Raw genomic sequence first — 20,623 nt, forward strand, 5'->3', positions numbered from 1 at the left:
TTATGAATTTCCGAACAAAACGAAGAATACGTCTCCGAAGAATAGGTCTCAAATCGAGGGAAGTATTCCACAGACATACATTTATATTTCGCGTAATCAAAAGAAACAAAAGATTTATCCCTCATCGGAATCGGATTGATTTGTCGGCTTGAGGCTGCCAAAGACCTTGGCCGGGATGGCCTTTTGTTCGAAGCGCAGTTTCTTCATGATGAGGCCCTCGTCATCGGTTTTGGTTGTGGCCTGGCCTGCCTCGGCCTGGTCTCCACTCGGCTGCTGCAGGTCCTCCTCCTCATCGTCGTCGTCGTCCTCGCTGTCGCCAATATCAATCTCATCCGGATTGACGACTGTATTTTCCTTGCCCTTGGCCCCGCCCTGGGTCTCGCCGCGCACAAACATGATATTGGAGGCAGCCTTCTCGGCGGGCTTCTGCTTGGCCTCGGCCGCCGCCTGGCGGGCCTTCTCCTCGAGCAGCCGCATGGCATCCGGTCCGGAGCCAGCACCATCATCGGCAGCCACACCATTCGTGTTCGTGTTGTAGGTGGCCTGAATGGAACGCTTGATCCGCAGAATTTCACGCATCGTATCCTCGTTGCCATGACGCACCTCGAACTCCTTCCAAGTCCGCCGTGATGCGGGGATCGCACACCTGTTGGGACAAAGCAGAAGAGAGCTTAGAATATTGACGATCCAACGGTTAAATATCGACTCACCTGTGAGCGTAGATGGCCCTGGCTCGATCCACCTTGCCCAGCTTCGTGTCCAGCTCGGCGAATTTGACGCACATGTGGCGCATATGCTGCTTGGGCAGAGCCCGACATGGCATGCCGGGCCAGGCCGTGCTCCTCCTCCAGCTTCGCGTAGAGCAGGTAAAAGTACTTGGCATGCTCAGCGGGACACTGATCCAGGCACTGTTCGAAGAGGTCGCGGGCCCGCTCCAGCTTTGTGCCCCCGTAGCGCGCGAGGAACTTGCTTAGATACGAGTTCCAGATGTCGTACACATTCGGCCACTTAAACAGGGCAATGCCCTTCTCGTAGGCCCGATAGGCCTCCTCGAAGTAGTTGTGCTCTTCGAGGAACATGCCATAGTTGATGAGGCGTGCAGATCTTCAGGTCGATGATGCGCTCGTAGACGGCCTTTCAGGTCTTGAAGGTGCCAAAGGACTCCTCCAGATAGGCGTACATGGACCACACCTTCAGGGATCTGTGGAGGCGCGACTGCACTGTCTCCGAGTCGTGATACGCCACCTTCCGCTTGGGCACGCCGTGGCACGTTGCATCAGCTTGAGGGCAGCCTCGAACTGCTGCTGGCGCAGCTCCATCTCCGCCCACTCGCACCACACGGCGGCCAGATCCTCCACCTTGACGTACTCCACCTCGGTGCCCCGCTCGAAGACCACGCGGGCGTCCTCCACCTGGCCATTGGACTCGTAGAACTTGGCAAACTCCACCCAGAGGGTGTGCAGCTTTCCCACCGCCAGCTTGGGCTGGACTGTCTGCACGGCCTCGGTGTAGGTGTTGATGATCTCCGTGGGCTTGTCATCGTACAGGTTGATCCGCTTGTGCCACTCGTGAACGTTGTGCGGATTCTGGCGCAGCAGGACACTGTTCAGCAGCAGCAGACGCCTCTCCATGAGGTATTCGAAGCGCGACAGGCGCAGCTCTACATCGATGTCGTCCTCCTCGGTGGCCCCTCGTTCTTGGCCACCTCCTCCATGCGCTTGTTCAACGACAGCTCCTCGAACTGCGCAAAGCTGGCCTCGCAAAAGGGCTCTGCTGCCCCAACAAAGGCCAAAAGACCGAGGACCAGGGGGGCAAGGAGACAATAGAAGCCAAAAGATTAACAGAGGCGAGTGAATTCCGTAAACGTATATAAACGTTATTGCGGTTCACATTTTGCACTTTCGCTCAATTAACTCAACTAATTGACATTTGAAAATACATGCGGTGAAAGGAAGTACATATGTACACATGTATGTACATGTGCGTCCGTAAAGGACAACAGCAGGAGATAATTATAAGTGCAGGAATTTTAATTCAACCTTCAACCTCAGCCTTTGCATGGCTCTGGAGCTCGAAAGTGATTTACAAAAGAAGCACTTTAGTCGGAAACATAAATATTCATTCCCCACCTCTTCACAGCACTTGACCAGAAACAACAGCAACAACAAAAATCACAATTATAAAGGCAGTCTGGGCGTGGCATACACTGTCAAAAAAACAATATACGAGAATAAATAATTAAACCCATTTTCATATACGTTTCTCCCGATATTATTCTCTAAATTGAAAGTAAACAACAGGCATATATTTTCATTAGATTTGAACTGAAAACCTTTTAAGATAAGCCGAAGTTGACTTTTTCGGTATTTTTCGTTATTTTTATAGTCCTGTTTGCCTTTAGTATTTTCTCCTATAAGAAGTATGATTCTTGTTAAAAGTTTATCCCCTTATTTGCCTCCATACTAAACATAAAGCTAACAAAATGCTATCGATCTATTTTGTTTTATATCTTTTTAGTTCATCGCCTATAATCGTACAGCAAAGAAAAACATAAACAACATTTTCTTACCTTCTTCCTGGTTCTTCCACTTTTGCTGCATTCTCTCTTTCTGTTCTTTCCTTGCCGTTTCCATTCTGTCGTTATTTTCACACACACACACACACAAAAGCACTATTAAAAAAAAAAAAAACAGAAACACAAATGAATTTTATAATTTATTCATATTTTTCTTTCCGCGATCGGCTCTTTTTGTGCGCGAATAATCCACTAATTTTTCCCGCAAGACGCACTTAGCACCAAAGACGCTCAGCTACAACGGTACAACAAATGAAACGAGAAGGCAGCAATTTTTGGTCGAATAACAACAAATCACCAAAAAAAACGGGACACGTTGACATATATATGTAAGTATATGTAATTCTTTCCGGCCATTGATTGTATTTATAATCCTATTAAATTAGTGGTTTAAGTTAGTGGAAGGCGCGGCTAAGAGGCAACGGTACAGCAACTGGAATTTCCAAGCAACTCCACTCAACGAAAAGAAGGCGAGCGAAAGAGAATTAGATCACGCGATGCGACGCTCCCAATGCGAAAACCGAACGCATCGCTGTATGCGTGTGCATGTGGGTGCATTTGCGGTTTTTGGCTGTGCATGTGAGAGCTCTATGTTAAGCCTCTGTAAGCAATAGCAACGCAATAATGAGCATAAGTATAGATGCTTGAGCGTTGAAGTGAAATGATGAACAGAAGAGAGGAAAAGTAAAATAAGCGGCTAATTTCTCCACCATTTGTATTGCAAAAATGTTTTTCGAGGTTTTTAACGAGCCCGATTTGTAAAGACCTCACCTAGGCCACATTTGCCCTATATGTCATGTATATTCTCGATTTATAATGAATCTCAACAATAAAATGGCGACCTTTTTGCATATTTTATGTGGTTCTTTTCATCCTTCAATCAGCATGGAAGCTCAATTGTAAACTCTGGATTAAAATTGAGCAATAATAAAAATGTGTTCGTGTAACCTCTTGGGGTGTGCACCTCTTGGCAATTTGCGTGAAAATGTTGGGGGGTGGTGGTGGGGGTACTTCAATTAACAACAAATTTGGAACGCGGAACATTAACAAAGGAATTGTGTAACGAACATAATCAGATTACTTGCCGTCGGGGCAAGCCATCTGAAACAGAAACAGAACGATGGTGCGAGTGGGACGGCCAGTCATGCGGTCCTTCAGCAAATATGGGAGCGGATTGTAGCGCGTCAGCATGCCCACGTTGCGGATGTCCAGGTGGGCCCAGTCGACGCACGGCACCAGCTCGTGCAGAACGGCGGCAGCGATGCAGCTGGAGGCGTGGAGGGCGACGTCCGCGGTTGCTGATGTCAAAGGTCTCGTTCGGCATGATCAGCTCCTTGAAGTAGCGCCACAGGGGCAGACGCCAAACGCGATCCCCCGTAAGGGCACCGGCCTTCTCGAACTGCTTGTAGACGAAGTTCGAATTGCTGAAAATCCTGGCTGCTGCTCCGCCCAGCGCTGGGCAGACGGCGTAGCCCACTGTAGCAATGTCCACGACCATGCGCGGCTTGTAGATCGTCTGGGCGTAGAGCAAGAGATCGGCCATGGCCATCACACCAGCCTTGCTGACGTCCACGAAGCCGAGAGGAGGGCATGTTCTCGCACAGCGGCAGCAGTGCCGTTATGTTTAGGGGCAGCGATAGGCCGGCGGCGGCTCGGATGACGCCCACGCAGGCGGCTGCACCGGACATGCAGCCGCGGTACATGGACAAGCAGTCCTTGGGACGGAGGCAGAGGCCCCCGCTGTTGAATGTGATGCCCTTGCCCAGCAGGAGGATGGGCTTGTCCTCGGGTGCGGTGCCGCAGTAGGCGATTTCCAAGATGATCGGCGGCTCGCAGCTGCCCTTGGCCACCATCAAGAAGCTGTTCAAGCTCTTGGACTCGATCCAGTCCATGCTGCGTACCTCCACGGATACCCCGCAGGGGCACAGGGCATCCACCGTTGACTGGGCGAAGATTGTGGGCGTCATCTGATTGGCCGGCGTATCGGCCAGGCGACGGGCCAGGTTCTGCGATTCGGCCTTGAACAGGCCCCGCATCCAGGCATCCGAGTCGGGAGAGTCGTACAGCTCCAGTTTGGAAATGAGTGTGCGGTCCCGACGGCGCTTGTTGGTGTTGTAGCGCCAGACGGCCAAGGCGCTCCCCTCGGCCGCCTGCTCCGCATACTCCATCGACTCCACGAAGACATCTGTGCAGCCCTGCAGTTGAAGGGCACGAGCCCCCACGCCGGCAGCGACGCGAGCGTTCTCCATTCCCTCGTCGATCATCTCCAGGTCGTTGAAGCCGGCCCCCTCCTGTCCCTCTCCGACCACGGCCACCGCACGGAACTCCGCATCCACGTTCATAAAGACACGGCCTTTTCCCAGCTGGCCACTCAGGCCCGTCTCGCGTATTAGATCAGTGATCTTACCCTGGACGCGATCGTCAAACTTCTCGCCGGATGGTGTCATCTTGGGCTGGCGGTCGCCCTCCTTGGCGTACACGCCCACCACAACGCCTTTGATCACCGAGTCACATTTCTCGGCGTAGTGCCGTCGCTGTTCCACATCTCTGCGTCTGGCCAGGAATGTGTGCTGGACACGCCTGCACAGGGCGTGCATCAAGCGTACAGACTTCATCGCTTAATGATAGTGACAGTCCTTCGCGACAGGTTACGAAAGTTCTCTTATTTTTCAGACAGTTCCAGACAAATTTTGTTTTTTTCCGAATAAAAAAAATGTAAATCTAAAAAATAGAGAGAATAGATGTGCTTCCACAGCTGATTCGAAAGGAATGAGATATCCCAAGGCTCAAGCTCTGGCAGGGAAACATTGCCAACGCCTGCTGAGATTCGAGGAATTTATGAATTTCCGAACAAAACGAAGAATAGGTCTCCGAAGATGTAACGAGTAACGAAGAGAATCTTCGCACGATGAAGCTGGTGGTCGGCTAACTGAGAAGGAGTACGCGCTCGCTTCCACGGCTGATCTCTGGTCGGAAATGGGGATGGGTTCTTTGGGGTAACCCTCCAGTTAGGTTGCTTCGCTCCTGCTGGTATTATTTTATTAAAATTCGCGTACTCTTTTTGGTAATGGGAGGGGGACAGACAAGGAAAGGATCGTTAGGGGTACGGAAAGTATAGTGGGGCAAAGATAGTGCAGAGAAGGAGTAGGGATCTACCACCGCGGCGGACATCTCTGTTTTGCTGGCACGGAGTCGTGCCACGCCCACCCTACCATGATCCTGAAAGAGCCAATAATAATATCAGGATCCCTGGAGTGTCCGGTATTGGTCATCCTATTTCGCTCACGAGCGGCATGGTTCCCCCAAATGCGGTAACGTCTAGCACATATTCATCTTAACAATCATTTTATTAGAAACTATATTCAGATACTATATTAATTTTACAAGAAAAAAAAAACACTAACCGAGAACTCCAAGACAAGGATAAATGGACAAAAGGAGGAACGAAAAGCGTCACAAGAGATATAGCTATTATTACTAGGGAATATTTAGATAAATAAATACGATAAGTGTAAATAGTTACAAGTGCATATACGATATTTTATAGTGCGATATAAACTAATGATTTTTCCTTAGATAGAAAGATAATACTATAGCGCAATATAGGTACAGATGTCCCAGCACATCGGCTTCAGGGAGTAGTTGGACATACTATTCGTTCTACCAAGCGTATTGTAAAGGCAGAAGGCCAATCAGCTGTGACTACTTTAAAAGTGTGAGGTCAACGACCGACAAACAGCTCTAGCAAAAAAGAACGAAGCTTTTGCCACGCTCGCGGAATTTTGGGAGGCAATAAAATTTAATGTTGTTGGTATATTATAAAGCTCACTCAGTTTTTGTTTGTGTTCCCGCGGCGAAAGATCTTTCGTAGCTGGGCGTGTGGCTGTGTGTGGGTGCATTAAACTTTTACCTGCAAACCAAAAACAAAATCGTACAGCGCGTGCTGCATGGCATAAGCTCGCGGAGGGGACCCGGACGAGCGGACGCTTTTAAGCTCAAACTTTTAAGCTTTTATCAAATGCATTTTCAAACTTTCCATGTGTTGGTGGGTTTTTTTTCTGGTTTTTTTTTCTGTTACAATTAACACTAAGTATATCCAACTACACAAAAACAGACATATCAACGGACTGCGAGGTTCAAGGGAATGCGAGTCACGGTGGGATCTTACTGGCCTCAGTGGCTTTCAGTGGGCGGTGTATACATACATATGTATGTGAGCACATCTCTTACAGTTTTCATTCAGCCTACATAATGACACTAACGTGCACATAAAACAAACGCTGGCCTCCACTGCACTTTAAATAAACGTTTGGAACAGTAAGGCCGAATCACGAGAAGAACAAGAGAGGCGATACCACTAGGGGTCGCCGGGAGGTTATGTACACACGTGGTGCACTATTTTTTCCCGCCCGGTAGGAACATTTAAGCGGCTTCGGGCCTACGCTGACTGCCAGCACCGGTTTCCGTTTCTTGGCCCGGTTTTGAATGCGAAACGGTTACGCCACTTCGCCGCACTAAGCCCGTTCAGACGGCTGTCCTCGTCTCGCGCAGCCAACGTTCACTGCCCGCGACTTCGTGGATCAGCTGGTTCGTAGTGCGGGGGCTTAAAGCTCGGGCTGCAGCTTTTGGATAATTCCCAAACTAAGTGCCGATTCTAATGTGGAATTTGAAAATACTGATCAGGCTACTTTTTCTAACAGTTACTCCATGCACATATTTACCCGGTTGGAACTGGCACTGCGAAAATAAGGGGATGGGGTTGATGTGCTAATTCCTTCTTTCTCCAGGTGTTTTTTTTTTTTTTTTTTGTGTTGGGGCTGCTCACCTCCAAGCGGAAACTACAGAAAAAGTCGGAAAATCTAACTTCGAGGCTCCTAGCACTGTCGAAGGCCGGTACTCACGTTTTCGATTAAAGCCCAATCTGCTTTCTTGGGTTCTTTTTTCCCGATCGAGTGCACTTTGGTTTCACACCACGGTTATTTACGGCGGTTTAATTTTATTTTTATTATTTTTTTTTTCTCACCGCGCAACTGAATGCTTGTACGGCCACGAGGAGAAAGAAAGATTTGGGCGGATCTACTGACCAACAAAAATTTTGTTCTCCGAATCTGCCTTTGCACGGTCCTTCGCCATTCACCTTGAATGGTTATGGACATGGTGGGGAGATTTTTTGTTCGTTTTTAAGCATATTCTTAATGTCAACCCTAGATGGCGCTAGCCCTCACACGACCAGGAACATTTAACATGTAACACCACAACAAGAAATTAAGCCAACCTAACTATACACTAACTATGGGGACTAAACTTAATAATTAATAAGTATCTCGGTGAGGTGTGATATATACTTGTATAAATAATATAACATATATAAATATATTTATATATATATTATATACATAAATATATAAATTGTACAAATACCATCGGGCATACTTTCAGGCGAAGAACACAAATATGCTTTCCTATCCGCCCGACAAGCGACCACTACAAATCCCCCGGCCAAGATCACACTTTGGTGTTAATCACAGTGATAGACGCTTGGAGGAAAACCGTTAACCTGTATTAGGATGGTCACTGCTTTATGTCTTTAGCGTGGTATTTTCCGATAAGTCTACCTTGGGGATCTTCCAACTCGTAATAACTGTGACCAAGCCTACGTTTTATTCTAGCTTTTACAAAAGTAGGAGCTAGTTTTGCGCTGAAACCTTTAACGAAATTGCTCTGCTGAAAGTTGCGTCTGTAGACCTCCTGGCCAACTTTGAACGCCACTTCACGACTTCGAAGGTTGTACTGCTGTTCGTTTCGTTGGTGTTGTTTTTGTATTGTTCGTTCGGCTGTTTTTCGAATCACATCAAACGAATCTTCCCGACCAAAACTCACGGTACGATCTTCTAAAACCTGCAAATTTCGTAAGAGCTGATAGGTGTCTCCATTGGTGATCATGTGCTGTCCAAATGCAACCCGATAGGGGCTGTCGTTTAGGGCTGAATGCAGACTAGATCGTAATGCACAACTAATAGAACTAAGCTGCTCATCCCAATTAGTTTGATCTGGCTTGATGTAAGCTTTAATGGCGGCAATAACGGATCTGTTAACGCGTTCCGAAGCGTTGGCTTGAGGTGCGTACACAGCCGTATAAAAATGTTGCACATTGTACTTTTTCAACAGCGAATTGAAGTGATGGGACTTAAATTGTACTCCATTGTCGGACACAACCACTTCGGGTACCCCGAAGCAATGGAATAGGTCCTCTTCCATGAATCGAGTTATCGCCTCCGCTGTAAATTTCTTTACGGGTTTTAAAAACGGATATTTTGAAAGATGGTCCAAAACAACGAAGATACCGATATTTCCGGATTTGCTTCGTGGATACGGACCCAGGAAATCCACAAACAACTTCTGAAACACTCGTTGAGTTTCCTTCACTGGAGCTAATGGGGGTCGTAACGAACGAATCGGGTACTTGGTGCACTTGCAGACCGAACAGCTGTTTATGAACGCTCTCACATCGGTTACTAAACTTGGCCAATAATAATAACGTCGAACTCTCTCCAACGTTTTATTAATGCCGCTATGAGCTGCTAGCGACTGTTCGTGACTCTGTTTTAGTACATCGGACACCAGCTCCGTTGGAACCCACAGCTTCCAACACAGGTCGTCAGCGATCTGATCAGCAGCCGCGTGTTCTGCTCGCCGATATATGAGATTATCGATCACCTTAATGTCTGGCATCTGTGTCTGGTTGCCTTTAATTTTTCGAATTAGTTCCAAATATTCTGCCGACTTGAAGCAATCAGACTGCAGGTCTACCAATCCATCGCAGCTGAATGCCGATAGATCTTCGGTGTGCACCCGCGACAGAGCATCTGGGACAACATTTTGGCTACCTTTGCGGTGGAAAATTTTGAAGTTGAACCCCTGCAATTTGAGAGCCCATCTTGCCAATCTAGAACTTAGGTCCGATTGTGACATTAGCCACTTCAATGATGCATGGTCGGTATGGATGGAGAACTCGTGTCCTTCCACATAAGCTCGAAACTTCTTCACACACATTATGGCTGCCAAACACTCTTTCTCCGTGACTGAATAGTTTCGCTGACACTGATTCAGCTTGCGAGACATGAATGCGATTGGGATGTCATTACCATCGCTATCCGTTTGCATTAACACGCCGCCAACTCCGGTGTGGCTGGCATCGCAATGAATGGCAAATGGAATGGTAAAGTCGGGGCTATGTAGGACTGGTGCCTCGCACATTTGGTCTTTTAAACTTTCAAACGCCCTTTGCGCTTCGTTGGTCCATACAAACGATCGACGTTGCTTTAGTGTATCTGATATTGGGGCAGCAATTCCGGCATAGTTTTTAATAAATTTATGGTACCATCCAGTGGTTCCCAAAAATCGTCGCACTTGCTTCACCGATCGTGGCACTGGAAACTCCCGAATAGCAGCAACTTTTTCGGGATCCGTTTGTATCATCCCATACCCTATCACGTGGCCCAGGTATTTCACTTCCTTCAGGCAAAATTTGCTCTTCTCTACGTTTATCGTCAGTCCAGCTTGAGACAGTCGGTCGGCCAGCGCTTTCAACACGGACATGTGCTTCTCGAAGGACTCCGAAATCACCAATAAGTCGTCGAGATAAATGAAAATCTCATTTCGCAAAGATGGTGGGATAACTTTATCCATCAGTTTGGACATGGTCTGTGGGGCATTGCATAAACCAAACGGCATCACCGTGAATTGATATAGCGGCCTCCCAGGCACAGCAAAAGCCGTCTTCTCCCGAGCCCTTGGAGTAAGCGGAATCTGCCAGTAAGCATCTTTAAGATCGATGCTTGAAATGAACTGCGCTTTTGGAAGTCTACTTAAAATGCCATGAATGAGGGGCATAGGGTAAGCATTTTTGACTGTTACTCCGTTAACTTTCCGGCTATCAAGGCAAAGACGAACCTTACCTGGCTTACGCACAATTACTACCGGGGAAGACCACGGGCTATCTGATTCTTCAATCACCCCAAGGCCTAACATTCGGTCCAACTCTTCGTATATACATTTTTCGACTGCAGGCGACACTGCGTAGTGGCGTTGTTTTATGGGCCGAGTCTCGGAAATTTCTATGTCATGTGTAAGCCAGTTTGTCTTTCCTAATCCTTTTTCGGCAAACGAAGGGAACATCAGTACTATCGCTACTAGTTCCTTCTGCTGTAATTCCGACAAAGGTATTTGCATCGGGTTGTCAAAGCTTATAGCCGCCAAACTGTTGTTTTTCGCTTTGCTCATTAAGAAGAACGGCAGTAGATTAAAGCTTCTCCAAAAGTCTATTCCTAGATATAACTCCTGCGATAACGATGGTACAAGATAAAGGCATATTCGTTTGGAATTTCCACGAAAGCAAATGAGTGCTTTTTCCCATCTGCGGTTCGCACGGCTGACTTCATCGGCTTGACCTCAGGGTTTGTTCGAGATAACTCTTCTGCAAATTTACCCCCAAGGCAGCTGATTGAGGCGCCTGTGTCCATTAATCCACTTATCGTCTTGCCAAACAGAGTGACATTGGCGTAGGGTCGTAGGTCAGTGATATTACTAATAACAGAGGCTAATAATGCTCTGCGCGCATTTTTACTCTGCGTGCGGAACAGCTTCCTACGCTTACGGTCTCGAGTTTTGCTAGGCGCAGGGGTCGTTTCCTGATCGTCGTCCTGTACTGGTATCATAGTGGTCGTTATCATGTCAGGAGGTAGGGGGAGTGAGCTTGACGTAGCCCCGGTTACTCCGTATTCGTTGCCTTCGACACTAACTTGCGTGCACTCGATATCGGTGCACGAGCCAACTCGTTTTTTGACGAGCTACATGTTTGGCACGATGGTTTATATGTGTCCCGCTTACCACATCCATAACAGAATACTTTACGCTCTGCTTCGCACTCTTGATATCGGTGGCCTTGTTTATTGCAATTCCAGCAAGAAAGCGTCATCGCGTCGATATCAAAAGCGTCAGCTTCTTCCGAATCGGCTTCTGCCAGACCTTCTGTCTGGATGGACATTTCGTTCACCTGATTGCGAGGAACAAATCGTCGAGTAGCCGGGATTGGCTTAGCAGTATTTTCGATGAACCTTTCACGCTTGCGGACCACTTGTCGCAACTGCACAATGTTCGGTATGGACACATATAAAATCTCATGTTGTATCTCATTGAGCAGATTTGCTCGCAACCCCTCTAACAAGGACTGCTCGGTCATCGGCTGCACGAGCTTGTCTGCAAGCGCCACTATGGCCTCATAAAAACTGTCAAACGGTTCGTTGACTTTCTGCTTCCTCTGGGTGATCGCGGTTCTGATTTCTAAATCTGTTCTGCCGTCCGAAAACTGCGATCTCAGAGCAATACAGAGATCAATCCAGCGCACTCTTGGTACGCTTTTATGATACCTCCAGTACCATTCACCCGCGCTTCCTTCGAACAGGTTGCTCGCGTAGCGAGATAACAATTCAAAATTGCTATCTAATGTCTGGCTGGTCAGAGCTTCGACGCGATACAAAAAATCATCTATTGACATAGAGGAGCGCCCTGAGAATCTCAACTTCCAGTTCGCGATTATCTGGCTAATCCGATCCGCGCGCAACTGATGTGATTGCTGCGACTCGGGTGGGGCTGACAAGTTAGTCGGTCGCTCGGACGCTGAGTTTGGCAATGCTGCGTTTTCCCTGGCGGATAACCTAAAGAGTTGCTCAAAGGATTGATTTGACCTAACGGGAGAGGACTGCCTATGGGCTGGGTGTACCCTTTCCGTTGGAACTGGAGCTGCATTCTGGAGCGACAATCTTTGAAACCCCGCTTCAATCGCGTTAGCTAGCATTTGAGTGTGCTGTGCTAGTGCGGCTGTCACTGCGTCCGCAATGGTCTGTTGCAAGCTACCATCCGTGGCTGGCAGACCCGTTCGAGCTGCTGAAGCTGACACCACTGCTGCCGCAGAGTTTGGCGGTTGGCCTCTAGGACGATCTGGAGCGGCCATTGGACCGGACACACTAGGCCCTTCGGGTTGGCTAACACTTCGGACCCCACTCTGCATATTGGCAGCGGATAATTGGTTTTGCTGTGATTTAAGTGTTTTCGAACGGGATCTGGTCACTGCAACTGCCCCTGGTTGGCTGCCTGAGGCTTGAGCTGCTTCTAGTTCTTCTGCCAAATTAAGGGTCGATTTGCTCAGCCCAGTCATGCACACTGGACAGACTTTCTTATTTCCTGAACGTGCACTAAAGCAGGTGTGATGGAAATAATGGTTACAGCTGGTAGCTAATAGTTGGCCTGGGTATTCGACTTCTTGCGTGCATACACAGCAAAAGGTTTCGCTCTCTTTTGGCTGAATCCTATAATCCGGGCTTCGGTCTACCGGCATTGTAAAGTTATCCTATATATTAACTAGCTTTAAGCACGTTCCTATAAATCTAGTTCAGACAAATATTAACAAAAAAAAGATACAATAATAACGGGGAAAGCAAAAAAAACGATCTTTGATAGAGAGATTTTGGGGGAAACCATGCAACCCTTTCCCTCCGAAAGGTTGCCAATAACTATGCGTGGTAGAGCGAAAAAGGGGGAAATAAAGAAAAGGTATCTTCGGCAATCGTGACCCAATTAGTAGCTCTAGGCCCCTTCCTGTCTGCGGCGAACGCCTAAACATAGGGACGGACGACGTTCTTGCCCGCGTGCCCATACCAGGATCACGACGGTGTTCGTCAGCCGCCCATCGAGGAAACATTACCGAAGCGGTTACGGGGAGTTTGTAATAGTCTCTGCGTGCTACGACCTATACCTTTTTCGCAGCCATTATCGGTCCGGGCCGGAAACGTAGCACGAAGAAACGCACCAGCACCAGGGGTACCACGCTCGGCCGGCGATAACCTGCTGTATAAATCGGCGCACGAATAGACCAATCACTAGAAAGTAGAGAGAGAAACAAAAGACGGAGGCACCCTAATAACCCCGATTCGAGTTGAGCGGCAACAAAAAAATAATTTTGATTCTTCTAGCTGACACCGGCGACAACTGAACCAAAGCTACCCAAGGTACCCGTCAATTTCCAAGGGATACGGGCGAATGTATTCACTAATATGCTTCTGTATAGCGGCAGGTCGTAGATTTACTCCACTAATAACCCTGTGTCCAGCCAACTTCCACATACCAGTGAATCCATTTAGATTTCACTGCTATGGCATATACTGCTCGGCAATAAAGCTATGGTGAAGCTATTATCGATTCCAGAGCAGCTTACCATCGAGCAAGGGTTATGGATCATACTCCGATGCGGGCTAACCGTTATCGGAAACTAATAAGCATCCACCTTCACAGGATCCAATTCCAGGACAAAAGGAAGGCTTTAAGGAAGGGGGGTGGGAAACAGGGAACAAAAGTCTTAAGCCAGTGCATGACTATGCACTGCTCGCAGGTGTTATGGACTTTCTCAACAATTTTTCTGCTTCGGGGTCAAGTTTGGCTGGGGTCACACACAACCATATAAGTTAATGTAACTCCGCTTTGTAACGTTTACAATTACGTCAAACCTGACCTTCAGGCCTTTCGGCCCCACGTTGGGCGCCAAATAAAATAATTATTACTGTAACGAGTAACGAAGAGAATCTTCGCACGATGAAGCTGGTGGTCGGCTAACTGAGAAGGAGTACGCGCTCGCTTCCACGGCTGATCTCTGGTCGGAAATGGGGATGGGTTCTTTGGGGTAACCCTCCAGTTAGGTTGCTTCGCTCCTGCTGGTATTATTTTATTAAAATTCGCGTACTCTTTTTGGTAATGGGAGGGGGACAGACAAGGAAAGGATCGTTAGGGGTACGGAAAGTATAGTGGGGCAAAGATAGTGCAGAGAAGGAGTAGGGATCTACCACCGCGGCGGACATCTCTGTTTTGCTGGCACGGAGTCGTGCCACGCCCACCCTACCATGATCCTGAAAGAGCCAATAATAATATCAGGATCCCTGGAGTGTCCGGTATTGGTCATCCTATTTCGCTCACGAGCGGCATGGTTCCCCCAAATGCGGTAACGTCTAGCACATATTCATCTTAACAATCATTTTATTAGAAACTATATTCAGATACTATATTCATGTTACAAGAAAAAAGAAACACTAACCGAGAACTCCAAGACAAGGATAAATGGACAAAAGGAGGAACGAAAAGCGTCACAAGAGATATAGCTATTATTACTAGGGAATATTTAGATAAATAAATACGATAAGTGTAAATAGTTATAAGTGCATATACGATATTTTATAGTGCGATATAAACTAATGATTTTTCCTTAGATAGAAAGATAATACTATAGCGCAATATAGGTACACATGTCCCAGCACATCGGCTTCAGGGAGTAGTTGGACATACTATTCGTTCTACCAAGCGTATTGTAAAGGCAGAAGGCCAATCAGCTGTGACTACTTTAAAAGTGTGAGGTCAACGACCGACAAACAGCTCTAGCAAAAAAGAACGAAGCTTTTGCCACGCTCGCGGAATTTTGGGAGGCAATAAAATTTAATGTTGTTGGTATATTATAAAGCTCACTCAGTTTTTGTTTGTGTTCCCGCGGCGAAAGATCTTTCGTAGCTGGGCGTGTGGCTGTGTGTGGGTGCATTAAACTTTTACCTGCAAACCAAAAACAAAATCGTACAGCGCGTGCTGCATGGCATAAGCTCGCGGAGGGGACCCGGACGAGCGGACGCTTTTAAGCTCAAACTTTTAAGCTTTTATCAAATGCATTTTCAAACTTTCCATGTGTTGGTGGGTTTTTTTTCTGGTTTTTTTTTCTGTTACAATTAACACTAAGTATATCCAACTACACAAAAACAGACCTATCAACGGACTGCGAGGTTCAAGGAATGCGAGTCACGGTGGGATCTTACTGGCCTCAGTGGCTTTCAGTGGGCGGTGTATACATATGTATGTGAGCACATCTCTTACAGTTTTCATCCAGCCTACATAATGACACTAACGTGCACATAAAACAAACGCTGGCCTCCACTGCACTTTAAATAAACGTTTGGAACAGTAAGGCCGAATCACGAGAAGAACAAGAGAGGCGATACCACTAGGGGTCGCCGGGAGGTTATGTACACACGTGGTGCACTATTTTTTCCCGCCCGGTAGGAACATTTAAGCGGCTTCGGGCCTACGCTGACTGCCAGCACCGGTTTCCGTTTCTTGGCCCGGTTTTGAATGCGAAACGGTTACGCCCCTTCGCCGCACTAAGCCCGTTCAGACGGCTGTCCTCGTCTCGCGCAGCCAACGTTCACTGCCCGCGACTTGGTGGATCAGCTGGTTCGTAGTGCGGGGGCTTAAAGCTCGGGCTGCAGCTTTTGGATAATTCCCAAACTAAGTGCCGATTCTAATGTGGAATTTGAAAATACTGATCAGGCTACTTTTTCTAACAGTTACGCCATGCACATATTTACCCGGTTGGAACTGGCACTGCGAAAATAAGGGGATGGGGTTGATGTGCTAATTCCTTCTTTCTCCAGGTGTTTTTTTTTTTTTTTTTGTGTTGGGGCTGCTCACCTCTAAGCGGAAACTACAGAAAAAGTCGGAAAATCTAACTTCGAGGCTCCTAGCACTGTCGAAGGCCGGTACTCACGTTTTCGATTAAAGCCCAATCTGCTTTCTTGGGTTCTTTTTTCCCGATCGAGTGCACTTTGGTTTCACACCACGGTTATTTACGGCGGTTTAATTTTATTTTTATTATTTTTTTTTTCTCACCGCGCAACTGAATGCTTGTACGGCCACGAGGAGAAAGAAAGATTTGGGCGGATCTACTGACCAACAAAAATTTTGTTCTCCGAATCTGCCTTTGCACGATCCTTCGCCATTCACCTTGAATGGTTATGGACATGGTGGGGAGATTTTTTGTTCGTTTTTAAGCATATTCTTAATGTCAACCCTAGATGGCGCTAGCCCTCACACGACCAGGAACATTTAACATGTAACACCACAACAAGAAATTAAGCCAACCTAACTATACACTAACTATGGGGACTAAACTTAATAATTAATAAGTATCTCGGTGAGGTGTGATATATACTTGTATAAATAATATAACATATATAAATATATTTATATATATATTATATACATAAACATATAAATTCTACAAATACCATCGGGCATACTTTCAGGCGAAGAACACAAATATGCTTTCCTATCCGCCCGACAAGCGACCACTACAAAGAATAGGTCTCAAATCGAGGGAAGTATTCCACAGACATACATTTATATTTCGCGTAATCAAAAGAAACAAAAGATTTATCCCTCATCGGAATCGGATTGATTTGTCGGCTTGAGGCTGCCAAAGACCTTGGTCGGTATGGCCTTTTGTTCGAATCGCATTTTCTTCATGATGAGGCCCTCGTCATCGGTTTTGGTTGTGGCCTGGCCTGCCTCGGCCTGGTCTCCACTCGGCTGCTGCAGGTCCTCCTCCTCATCGTCGTCGTCGTCCTCGCTGTCGCCAATATCAATCTCATCCGGATTGACGACTGTATTTTCCTTGCCCTTGGCCCCGCCCTGGGTCTCGCCTCGCACAAACATGATATTGGAGGCAGCCTTCTCGGCGGGCTTCTGCTTGGCCTCGGCCGCCGCCTGGCGGGCCTTCTCCTCGAGCAGCCGCATGGCATCCGGTCCGGAGCCAGCACCATCATCGGCAGCCACACCAGAATTGATCCGCAGAATTTCACGCATCGTATCCTCGTTGCCATGACGCTCCTCGAACTCCTTCCAAGTCCGCCGTGATGCGGGGATCGCACACCTGTTGGGACAAAGCAGAAGAGAGCTTAGAATATTGACGATCCAACGGTTAAATGTCGACTCACCTGTGAGCGTAGATGGCCCTGGCTCGATCCACCTTGCCCAGCTTCGTCTCCAGCTCGGCGAATTTGACGCACATGTGGCGCATATGCTGCTTGGGCAGAGCCCGACATGCGGACATGGCATGTCGGGCCAGGCCGTGCTCCTCCTCCAGCTTCGCGTAGAGCAGGTAAAAGTACTTGGCATGCTCAGCGGGACACTGATCCAGGCACTGTTCGAAGAGGTCGCGGGCCCGCTCCAGCTTTGTGCCCCCGTAGCGCGCGAGGAACTTGCTTAGATACGAGTTCCAGATGTCGTACACATTCGGCCACTTAAACAGGGCAATGCCCTTCTCGTAGGCCCGATAGGCCTCCTCGAAATAGTTGTGCTCTTCGAGGAACATGCCATAGTTGATGATCACCTGCGGCGTGCAGATCTTCAGGTCGATGATGCGCTCGTAGACGGCCTTGCAGGTCTTGAAGGTGCCAAAGGACTCCTCCAGATCGGCGTACATGGAACACCCCTTCAGGGATCTGTGGAGGCGCGACTGCACTGTCTCCGAGTCGTGATACGCCACCTTCCGCTTGGGCACGCCGTGGCACGTTGCATCAGCTTGAGGGCAGCCTCGAGCTGCTGCTGGCGCAGCTCCATCTCCGCCCACTCGCACCACACGGCGGCCAGATCCTCCACCTTGACGTACTCCACCCAGAGGGTGTGCAGCTTTCCCACCGCCAGCTTGGGCTGGACTGTCTGCACGGCCTCGGTGTAGGTGTTAATGATCTCCGTGGGCTTGTCATCGTACAGGTTGATCCGCTTGTGCCACTCGTGAACGTTGTGCGGATTCTGGCGCAGCAGGACACTGTTCAGCAGCAGCAGACGCCTCTCCATGAGGTATTCGAAGCGCGACAGGCGCAGCTCCACATCGATGTCGTCCTCCTCGGTGGACCCCTCGTTCTTGGCCACCTCCTCCATGCGCTTGTTCAACGACAGCTCCTCGAACTGCGCAAAGCTGGCCTCGCAAAAGGGCTCTGCTGCCCCAACAAAGGCCAAAAGACCGAGGACCAGGGGGGCAAGGAGACAATAGAAGCCAAAAGATTAACAGAGGCGAGTGAATTCCGTAAATGTATATAAACGTTATTGCGGTTCACATTTTGCACTTTCGCTCAATTAACTCAACTAATTGACATTTGAAAATACATGCGGTGAAAGGAAGTACATATGTACACATGTATGTACATGTGCGTCCGTAAAGGACAACAGCAGAAGATAATTATAAGTGCAGGAATTTTAATTCAACCTTCAACCTCAGCCTTTGCATGGCTCTGGAGCTCGAAAGTGATTTACAAAAGAAGCACTTTAGTCGGAAACATAAACATTCATTCCCCCCCCCTCTTCACAGCACTTGACCAGAAACAACAGCAACAACAAAAATCACAATTATAAAGGGAGTCTGGGCGTGGCATACACTGTCAAAAAAACAATATACGAGAATAAATAATTAAACCCATTTTCATATACGTTTCTCCCGATATTATTCTCTAAATTGAAAGAAAACAACAGGCATATATTTTCATTAGATTTGAACTGAAAACCTTTTAAGATAAGCCGAAGTTGACTTTTTCCGTATTTTTATACCCGATACTCAAAATGAGTATTGGGGTATATTAGATTTGTGGTAAAAGTGGATGTGTGTAACGTCCAGAAGGAATCGTTTCCGACCCCATAAAGTATATATATTCTTGATCAGCATCAATAGCCGAGTCGATTGAGCCATGTCTGTCTGTCCGTCTGTCCGTCCCCTTCAGCGCCTAGTGCTCAAAGACTATAAGAGCTAGAGCAACGATGTTTTGTATCCAGACTTCTGTGATATGTCACTGCTACAAAAATGTTTCAAAACTTCGCCCCGCCCACTTCCGCCCCCACAAAGGACGAAAATCTGTGGCATCCACATTTTTAAAGATACGATAAAACCAGAAACGCAGAATCGTAGAGGATGACTATATGTATTAGAATGTAAGATCTCAACCAGATCGTATAATTATTATAGCCAGAATCAAGAAAACAATTTCATTCTTTCTCGCTCTGTCTCTCTCTAACACACAGGTTTCATGGTCAGTTTTGCCAATTGCAAAATATGAGTTCAAGGATCTCAGAACCTATAAGAGCCAGAGCAACCAAATTTGGTATCCACACTCCTGTGCTATCGGACCTTGACCGTTTTGTGTCCAAATTTCGAATCTGGACCAGATCAGATAATTTTTATAGCCAAAAGGAACAAATCAATTTGCACTGGCTACGCAGCGCCCGACGTCACGCTCAGACTGATTTTCTGTCTCATTCGCACGCACTCTTTGTCGTGTCGTTTAATATTAGCAGCGTCTGCCGGAGGAGAGCCATACTGACTTAGTATCGGGTATAACTGTAGAGTTGCGGTGTCCGCAGCAACTCACAATGTTCCCCCTCGTTTTTCGTTATTTTTATAGTCCTGTTTGCCTTTAGTATTTTCTCCTATAAGAAAGATGATTCTTGGTAAAAGTTTATCCCCTTATTTGCCTCCATACTAAACATAAAGCTAACAAAATGCTATCGATCTATTTTGTTTTATATCTTTTTAGTTCATCGCCTATAATCGTACAGCAAACAAAAACATAAACAACATTTTCTTACCTTCTTCATGGTTCTTCCACTTTTGCTGCATTCTCTCTTTCTGTTCTTTCCTTGCCGTTTCCATTCTGTCGTTATATTCACACACACACACACACACACAAAAGCACTATTTAAAAAAAAAAAACAGAAACACAAATGAATTTTATAATTTATTCATATTTTTCTTTCCGCGATCGGCTCTTTTTGTGCGCGAATAATCCACTAATTTTTCCCGCAAGACGCACTTAGCACCAAAGACGCTCAGCTACAACGGTACAACAAATGAAACGAGAAGGCAGCAATTTTTGGTCGAATAACAACAAATCACCAAAAAAAACGGGACACGTGTGGTTTAAGTTAGTAGAAGGCGCGGCTAAGAGGCAACGGTACAGCAACTGGAATTTCCAAGCAACTCCACTCAACGAAAAGAAGGCGAGCGAAAGAGAATTAGAAGATCACGCGATGCGACGCTCCCAATGCGAAAACCGAACGCATCGCTGTATGCGTGTGCATGTGGGTGCAGTTGCGGTTTTTGGCTGTGCATGTGAGAGCTCTATGTAAAGCCTC

The 20,623-nt window shown here is 47.3% G+C and overlaps 1 protein-coding gene and 2 pseudogenes across 1 annotated transcript; all 3 read right to left on the reverse strand.

Moving 5' to 3' along the window:
* Positions 1-53: 53 nt before the first annotated feature.
* Positions 54-17,999, reverse strand: LOC117191222 (annotated as a pseudogene).
* Positions 3,386-5,242, reverse strand: LOC117191215 (annotated as a pseudogene).
* Positions 17,935-18,791, reverse strand: LOC117191227 (pre-mRNA-splicing factor syf1 homolog). The gene has a single exon (XM_033396145.1). The coding sequence runs from the start codon at positions 18,380-18,382 to the stop codon at positions 17,936-17,938; it is 447 nt and encodes a 148-aa protein (XP_033252036.1). The 5' UTR covers positions 18,383-18,791; the 3' UTR covers position 17,935.
* Between the last annotated feature and the right edge of the window lie 1,832 nt (positions 18,792-20,623).

This window comes from Drosophila miranda, assembly GCF_003369915.1.
Source record: "Drosophila miranda strain MSH22 chromosome Y unlocalized genomic scaffold, D.miranda_PacBio2.1 Contig_Y1_pilon, whole genome shotgun sequence".
In the NCBI taxonomy this organism is placed as follows: Eukaryota; Metazoa; Arthropoda; class Insecta; order Diptera; family Drosophilidae; genus Drosophila; species Drosophila miranda.